General features: G+C 45.6%; 1 protein-coding gene across 1 annotated transcript in view; it reads right to left on the reverse strand.

The window, feature by feature from the left end:
• Positions 1-4,937, reverse strand: part of SCGN (secretagogin, EF-hand calcium binding protein) — a 31,872-nt gene extending 26,935 nt beyond the window's left edge. The window contains exons 1-2 of the mRNA XM_031055646.1: positions 4,814-4,937; positions 3,042-3,182 (exon numbers count right to left, since the gene is read on the reverse strand). Of these exons, the coding sequence (XP_030911506.1) occupies positions 3,042-3,182; positions 4,814-4,937 (265 nt within the window). The remainder of the gene's footprint in view (positions 1-3,041; positions 3,183-4,813) is intronic.
• Positions 4,938-9,367: the final 4,430 nt, after the last annotated feature.

Below are 9,367 nucleotides of genomic sequence, written 5' to 3' on the forward strand. Positions count from 1 at the left end.
CGTGCGCCGCTTGCAAACGACCTTTAAAATTTCAAACCACCCCCGAACGAAGGCAGAAGTACTGGAGGGAAATATGAGGCTTCAGAGAAGTTGTGGAGTTTAAGGGGAGAAAAGGGAATTTTCTGAGGCTGGTAACTCTACTCGGTTTGTGAAAGCAGAGCAGCAGCAGGCAGAGTTCTCTCACCTTCTCATTCCTCACAGCCATTGGGTGGGTATCCCTTACCAGAATGAGAAGCCAGAGGATGAAGACAAACAGAAACCTGCATCATCTTCCTCCTATAGTACTAATCAAACAGAAACCGTGGGGTTTAAGTTCTCTGTACTTGTAGAGCATTATATTCATGATGGCCCAGCCTGGGAGTAGACTTGATTTAAATGTCACTTGTGTATTCACCTGCAGTGATTTTAGGCACCTGGGATTGAGCTAGTCTCCATGTGTGCTCCTAGAATCATTATTAACTCCTTTGAGACCCTTACAGTTATTTCTAGGTTGCCTTTGATTCAATGTATACATATTTTGATTTTTTTTTCACATAATGATTGCTTTAGAGATGCTCTCAGAAGCAGCGGAAAAGGCTTTAAAAAAGTATTTAGTGTTTGCCCTGAGAAGGTTCCTATTTGATCTGAGGGGGGGGAAAAACCCTGAGGAACTGAGTTGTGTTTTACTCAGGAAATTCTTTCAGGGAGATCACAACAGAGCACAACACAGCAATGTCCAACTTTTCCAGTGTACAAGAAAAAGGAGATGCTGTAAAGCTGATGTGTTTAAACAGCAGCATGGAAGCATCTCAGTACAGTGATTCCCTGGACAGCAGCCTGGGGTCACCTTTGGACCTCTGAAAAATTATCATCAAGATCTTAACGCAACAGCAAGGCCACAAGCATTCCTTGACCATGCTCAGGCGGGAAACCCCCAGCATGGGAGAGGAACTCATTAGGTAATGAGATGGAAAAGTCTAAATTTTTAGGGGACACCTACCCAAGTCCCTTGCAGGCAAGAGTAGAGTCACTCCCCAGGTTTCTCTGTCATCTCTCCTTGCCTCATGGCCAAAAGTCAGGCCTCGCCTTAGGTTGAGGGCTCCCTCATGGAAACTGTCCTTCAGTCTCTTCTTCCCACTGTTTCCCACTATGACTCCCTGGCAGTGGTGGCCTCATGTGGCCCATGGTGGCTGCTTGATCTCCTGTGTGGGATGAAGGCACCTGGCACTGCTCCATGGCATGAAGGTCACTTTTTGGGGCCATCTCTCTTCCCAGGACCCAAAGCCCATCTACCCCAGACAGGGAGCATACTGATCCAAGTTTTTAGGAAAGAGATGTTCATCAGTTTCTAACATGGTTTGCAACTTGGCTTTGGAAACCACTGGCATGGCTGATAACCAACAAGGTCCCCTGGTATTATGATCATGCCAACTGGTTTCTTACTAAAAAATATCATTAACAAAACTAACTTGAGGAAACACTACCCATGCTTTGAAATGTTTTGCAAGTGAAAGCACCCTGCCATTTGGCAGGGATGGAGACAGTGAGATTTTATGGGATTAGATGCAAAGCTCAGGACACTGAGAAGAGCTTCTCACACCTGGTTCTCCCCCATGCTCTCACAGGAGGAAGAGCAGGCAAGAAGTGACACCCTGTTTAAACTACCTGTATTTATCCAGCATCTCACACAATTCCAGTGAAACCAGGTCCAGTTTGGAGACAAAAAAAGACCTTCAAGCTTGAAGGACTTTCACAAGAACTCATTGTTACCTGTGCATGAGGATGTGGATGATAAGTGTCCATCCATCTGAGAATCCTTGTCATCCCAGGCACTCTCAGTGCTGGCAGAGAGGGATTTTGGTTTCATACCATACCTGCAAAGGGGGAAAAAGGAGCAGAGATGATGGATTCCTCTTCTGACTGCACCAGCTAAGCCTTTGTTCTCTCCACAAAATCCTCTACTGAAATATCCTATAGATACAGGGGCCACCCCATAGATGCACAGCTTAGCTGCTCTGCCCCACCTCAAGTCTTGCACACAATGGATTTAGGATTCTTAGGGGTGGAATTGTAAAATTTAACTCAAAGTGGTTGGAACCAGGTAAAATCCCAGCCTGCAGAGAGAATGTGGCTGTCTTGCTGCATGCCTAAAATGTGTTCAGCTTCTCCAATTGCTTTAGGTGACTCAGCTAAGCCTGAGTGAGAAGAAAAACAAACTAAACAAAAAACAGCTCAGAACAATTTTTACTCATCCAGCTGGACTTCCCGTGGAACACTGTAAATTTGAGGAGAATATTGAACTGTGGACCTAGTGGCATTAGTATTAAAGCAACACACTGAAGATAGCTGCTGTGTGCGCAGCTCATGTACCAAACTCGGCAACCACTCTGCTTTGGCTTATTTCCTCAGAGGAATAAATAAGTGTTAGAGGTAGGCAGTATTTTAAAAAGTAATGAACACTTTTAAATAAGGACTTTAGCTTCAGCTTTGCACTTGCAGTAAAATTCAAGGCTGAAGAGCTCAAACCTGTGTTTTGGAAAGCTTTAAAAAAAAAAAGAATGTGCTTCAGTAGGACCCTTGAGGCTAGAAGCATTTGCACAATCATTGCCTGGTCCTGCTGTGGGTCAAGGAACCCTCCAGCTGAGGACACAAGCAATGCTGTTTTATTAAGCTGATATTGATAATAAATAATAAATGGCAACTATTGCCAAGTAAAGAGCAAACTAAGGAGCTCGTGGCCAAACCCCCAGCTTTGCAGAAAGGCTTAATCAAACTGTACATGGGAAAACATGGATAAAAGTGCAGATTGTTTATCTGGAAACAAAAATGAGGGGCAGCTGACAAATGCCTCATTCTTTGGGCCAGACTCAAAGTATTGATGTGAAATGAAACATTTGGGTTCTCATGAACAGACTAGGGAACAAAAAACCAAACAAAATATTTGGGTTTGTGGTAGGACTTTGCTCCTCACCTTTACAGAAAAAAATCCAAATACATGCACAGTTAAATGGAAATAATTTTCCTCATCAAATGGTTTCAGCTTCTCTCAGCTTTGCACTGACTGGAGACACTGAGGAAGCCAACACCAGCCATCGGCATTTCATCCTTCACTGGGCAGGTGTTTCGCAGGTGGTTTGGGTCCTGCATAGATCCTGCAGAAAGCCGCAGCCCGGATCCTCGGTGCGCCCCGTTTTCCCCAGACCCTGGTTTGTATCAGGGTGGTGGGTGTGGGAGGTGGGTATGCTGGCTGAGCTGCTGTGCACTGCTCGGGCTGCCAAGGGTGGGGATGATGCGTTCCTGCCCAGCAAGGGGTCTGTGAGCATCCCAGCAAAGGAAAATGCTGCAGGAGCAATGAAAGGCAAACTGAAAGGAAATTGAAATGGAAATAATACAGTCAGTGAAACCCCCTACTATTCACACAATTTCTTGGAAATCAAGTCACAGATGAAGCTGTCTGCTGCAGAGAAGAAATAGACTCTTCTTTCCAACCATCCTCAGATGGGTACAAGCTGCTTATTAGCAGTAGACCCCCACCTCCAACAAGGATGCCTTTCTCTTGCCCCTCCTTCCATCCTGCTCCCTCCCTCTGCCCAGCAAATCCCACATTCCTGCGCTGGGTTAGATCCTGGGTCCATCTTTCTGGCTCATGTAGTGCAGAGTGTGTGGGTTTAGGGTGCAAAGAAGGGCAATATCAGTTCAGGTCAGGTACTGATGGATGTGGTGTGACACAAAGATTACCATCCCACAGACATTTCCATCTACAGATTCCCATCAAAGCTAAGTTTCTCCAGCCTTCCCAGCCAGCCCTCCAAGTTGAAGCTTCAGTCCTCTGTTGTTTTCTTCATTTTGGACCAGCAATGGGATCCCTTGAGTGTTATAAGGAAGCAGACAACCTCTTCCCACAAGGATTCCACTGAAATGAGGGGTCAGGACAACAGAAGGGATTTGAGATTTCCCAAAAGAAAAGCTGATATTTCCCCCAGCTACATGCTGCTCATTGCTACCCAGGGACTGCAGTCTCAGTTACAATTCATGACTGTCATTATTTTAGTCTTTGGCTGGGATTTAACATTGTCCAAATAAAGCCTGGGCTGTACAGCCTCCACAACACTCTCCTCTACCCTCTATTAGGTCCTACTCACCTAAGCAAACAGGAAGGGAAGGAGGCATTCCTGGAACGATGCTAAACAGAGATTACAGAGTTAACTTGACTCCTCCATTCAGTGAAACCAAATTGGATTTGCCAAGCTAGCAGCCCCTCTCCTGCCTTCCCTGGCTGGTATCAATCTAATTAAATACTCTTTCTCCCATGCAGCTTTTTTATTCTCAGGGCAACTTACTGGAAAAGCAGAAAAAACAGGCTCTGAAGGATTCTGGGTCAGCTGGCAGAACTCATCATAAACAGCCAAAGCAGCATCAGCACAGAGGCATCAGAGCAAAAACCTCAACTCACGGCTGAGAGGGACAGTGGCAGCATATCTGCTTTTACATGCAGGCTTCCCAAACATGGACACTTGGAACCTGCATGTAATAAATTCCTGGGACAGCTGATGTAGGGGTGTCAAAGGCAGAGCAGCTTTCTAATTAGGAAGAGAGCCTATCTGCAGGAGCCTCTTCAGTTTGCTGTGGGATACAGTATAAGAAATTAAGTCCTGCAATAACAGATTCCTCACAATGACACCATCTTCTGTTCAGAGACCCACAGATTGTTTTCCCTCTAGTCAAAAATACAGTTCTTCAGTTGTATTTTCACTCTTCAGCTTCTAGGTGCTGATGAGCATTGTTGCTCTCACAGTGATTCCTCTTTGGTACTTGGCATGGAGGGAATTTTTACCACAGGACACTTGCAGCCCCTGCAGGATCTCCCTGATGCAGCAGAAGCAAGCACAGGTGAGAGGGCCCAGGGAGGGGGTGAGCTGGCGTTCTGGTTCTGGTTCCTGCTTAAGCAAGTAAGTCATCCTGTGGACCACCTTGTCCCTGGCTGCTGATTGAGAACTGACAGCTTTGTCCTGGACTCAGAAGAAAAAGGAGCTTTATCAGGAGCTCAGCCATTGCCCTGCACCAGCCTTTCTCCATCAGCTGGGATTTCTCTCCTCACCACGTGACCCTGGAACCTCTAGGGCACCTCACAATCCCAAGAGGCACTTGGATGCGGTCCCCTCACTAGGCTGCTTTCTAGCGACTTGCCATCAGCCAACAAATCACTATTTGATTTGTTTCCCTGCCCTGCAGATCGCCCTGAAGCCTCACTTCTGCATTTCTTCACCCATTCAGATGCCTGTTCCCCAGGTCTCTGAATTCACAAACTCTGCACAGCTCTGGAAGACTGCCCTCCAGAGCTGGAGAAATCTTAGTTTCAGGAAGGAAAAAAAAAAAGACTTCTACATGCAATGATAAGAGCAGCATTTTAAGATGCCAGTCGCTGGCAATGCCTGCTGAAACAAGGTGCCATCATGGCCTGAGGAACTCCACGAGCACTGTCTATTTAGTGAAGCTCGTTGCTCTCAACTAAAAATGGGCACACCCCTCTCTGTCCCCTGGGGAAAGCACCCCAGCTGCTGTGAAGTCCTGCCCTGCATGTTGTCAGGAGGCTTTGGAAAAGCTGGACACTAGTGGAGGGTGGCTCAGGTGGCTCCAAAGGCAGTTGCTATGGTGCTGACAAGAGTCCCCTGTTGGGAGGAGGCATGAGGAACTGCAGGAGGATGAGCACAGAGATGAGTAGGAAAGCTGTGAAGGTGCCTGGCAGATCTTCCTATGATCCCTTACTTCTGGGATGAGGAGCTCATACGTTAGAAGGAAAGGTTGGCACCTTGTATTTATGCTGCAATTTTCAACAATTTGAAAATTTGTTTTCAAACAAATTGAAAATTGCAATTTTCAATTGCATTTTCTTAGGATGGGGAAAGACTGCTCTGCTTTCCAGGCCTGATCAACAGGACACCAGCATTAAATGATAGTCTCTTAATCAATCTGTGCTGTTTCTTACTCCTCTGGCTCATGGCTCCAGGAGAAGCAAAGAACAGTGCTTCTACGTGAAACCTTCCCCAAGCTTCAGCACAAGTGGAGGATAATCTCCAGAGGTGGGATTCAGGCACAACCAACCTGGTATTAGCATCCCTGGGCATGAGGAAAGCAGCACAGCTCTCATGAGTTTCAAACAGGAGCAGAGCCTTCTGCTATTTTCCCAAAAATTATTCTCAGTACCTTATTTTGTTTGCAATAGGAGAGAGAAATCATCTCCACATTAATCAATTAATAAGCAATGGTGGTGAGAAGTTGTGCTGGTGGGAGCTCTGAGCTAAGTGTGGTGGGTTGCACAGATTTGTGACTAATGGACTACATTAATTCCCAATTTGTCTCAGCCTGGATGGCTGGCTCTGGCAGAGGGGGAAGATTTAGGATGATTAGAAGTCCCATTTTAGGAAGCAGCTATTTACTGTTGTTACTGCACATCAGGGAATACTTTAAAAAGCTCAAAATGTATCAGTCAGATTTTAACCTCCTTTAGCAGGGAGTGGGCAGTAGGTCCTGCAGCTGTGGTACAGAGCTGTCTGAGTTCACACTGGCACACAACCATAGCCCTTCTTCAGTGCCTCTCAGAGGGGAAGGTGCTCCCACTATGCACATCAGGGGTGAAATTCCTTGCCAGCAAAACCTGAAAACCAGATTTAAGGGCAGAAAAGAGCAGAGCAGCTCCATCCAGAAGAGCTTTTTGCCCGCATTTCCTAAAGGTGGATCAGTTAGGTGCAATTCTCAACTGAGATGCTCATGGTAAGACCCCTTCCAGGGCAGCATTTCTAACTGGATGACCAGGGCTGCTGGTCCTTCCCTCTTGTTTACTCATACAGAATGTACACATGCTTATGTGCATGGTGCAAAGCAGAGGGCCTTGCTGTCACCTCAGATGCTGCCTCTCCTTTGCTGTTACCCCTAAATATGGTAAAGGCAACTGCTCTCTTGTCTGACAGCAGTCACGGCCCAGGGACCAAGCCATGGTGTCACACATAACCCCAGCTGGACCTTCTGAGCCCTTCCTGTGTGACCAGACTGTGCAGCACAGCACTGTGGAGATGCCCTCAGCTGCAAGGGGAATGAATGCCAGCAGCATGCCTGCGAGGCAGGCCACCTCTTCTCCCATACCAAACTCTGCTCCCACCACTGCCACCAAGCTGCTAGCACAGCACCAGTGTGTGACAGGAAGGAACACAGAGCATTGGTGATACTCAAAGATTATGGATGCCCTGGGAGAACAAGTTAGCAACCCTTCCCTTCAGTAATACCTCTGCCTGATCTCTGTTCAGTCTCCCAGGAACTCCAGGAATCCTTGCCACTGACAGCCCACTAAAGCAGCTGAATGTGGCTTCTGGGCTCTGCCCCTCACCCTCCCAGAGAAGAACATGGGCCAGGATAGGCAGGGATCAGAGGAGGCCACCCCAGAGCAGCTCAAGCAGCAGGGAGGAAACAAGAAATGAGGGTTCTGCCAGCTACGCACCTGCTTGGGGGGCCCACAGCTCATAGAAAGGCAGCACCTTCCTGCTCTGCAAGGATCCCCCCAAACCTCCTGGCTTGGTTTGGCACTAAGAGACAATGGTTGTTCCTTTCCTGAAACACACTGGCACTTGCCCATGGTGTCTATGAGCTCAAGATACTGAAAATAAAAGTAATTATTTCTGAAATGCAAAAGAGGTACAAGAGGGGTGCTCTGAATGCAACATGAATTCTTTTCAGTCAGGCTGATAGTGCTGGATGTGCCAGGCAGAAAGAAAGTAAAAAAATGAAAACCTTCACTCCTCCCCACCCAAAAAGCCACACACACAAAAAGCCAGACCCCAGGTCTTCAAGAGCTCTCACTAGCACTCCTTTATAGTTGTTTCTCTACCACTCAGCCTGCCCACAACACACTGATGGCTGGAATAAAGACAAATGGCTTTCCATAACTAATATGGAAAACACTGATGTCTAATGAAATCCTTATACTCCAGCAAACAAATGTTACAGCCCTAAAGCTTTTCTGCTTCTTAAGAGCACAAACAGATGCTTTGTCTACAGCATTTGTGTGGTTCAGCATTGTGGGTTTACTGATATTTGGGTGATGAGCACACATTACTGCTGTGGTTTCTCACAGCATGAGCAGAGCACAATCAGATAACTGATGAGAAGAACATCAAGCACAAGCAAGAAATCCTCAGCAACTAACTGCTCTGGAAGTTATAGACTATTTTAAATTTTTGTCTTAATACCACAATCCTTGGTGTAATTTTCTTCAACTCACAAAACCAATAGAGCACCCCTTCTTCCATACTTACGGTTCTCAGAATGTTGAATTTTCTATGACCTATAAGAATAAAAATTGGAGTTTATTTATTTATAAATTAATTCTCATTTAAAGTACAGGTATTTGAAGTTTTCCTTTGCAATTTATCATTTGTTCATACTGATAGCAAAAAAACAAAAGAAGATATGTGAATACAAAGACGCTTTCTTAATAATTTTAGATAAATATATAATTTGAAGCCAGGGGAAAACCCAGGAAGGAACCTCCAGCCTTGAAGACCTCTTTACAACCATTTTGTTGCCTACTTTTAAAATGAAACACTACCAATAGCTTCTAAGATGTTTTGTTTTGACTTAGAAGACCTTAATAAAGCAATAGGAAAAATGGCAAGTTTCACAATCCAGAAGGGAAACAAAACCTTCTGATTTCAATGGGGATCAATTGGGAAAGCTTTGGTGCATGTCCCAGCACTCAATGGCATACCATGCCCTTTGACGGCTTTCACTTTGGCAAAGATTTTTTTGTTTTAAGTATCCATGCCATGTCCCCCTCCAAGCTGTGTCCTCCTCCTTTATTTTTTCCCGTGCTTTCACAACATCTGTGAGGTTAGTTTTGGCCTCTTTTGGTCCTTTGCACTGAACCTAATTTCCTCCCAGAGCATTTTCTTGTAGTCACGAAATTTCCCAATTTTTTTTTCCTTCACTTTCATTTCCCTTGATGGTATCTCCATTGCAGTGTTCCCAAGCACTTCTTTTCTGTTTTGGCCTTCAGCGGGGATCAATTTTGGCAAGCTTTGGTCCATGTCCTAGCACTTGATGGCAAGCTATGCCTTTTGATGGCTTGCACTTTGGGAAAGATTTTTTTTTTTTATAAGCATCCATGCCATGTCCCTCATATGTTCCACTCCAAGTCCTGTCCTCCTCCTTGAATTTTTCCCCTGCTTTTGCAACATCTGTGAGGCTAGGTTACCATCTTTTTGTCCTGAAAGGCACCAAAAGGCATGGAATGCCATCGAGTGCAGGGACATGCAACAAGATTGCCCAACTGATCCCCATTGAAATCGCAAGATTTCGTTTCCCTTCCCAAAAGGAAATGAAACTTCCTTTAGGGAAA

This window comes from Geospiza fortis, unplaced genomic scaffold (genome assembly GCF_000277835.1).
Source record: "Geospiza fortis unplaced genomic scaffold, GeoFor_1.0 scaffold206, whole genome shotgun sequence".
Taxonomy (NCBI): domain Eukaryota; kingdom Metazoa; phylum Chordata; class Aves; order Passeriformes; family Thraupidae; genus Geospiza; species Geospiza fortis.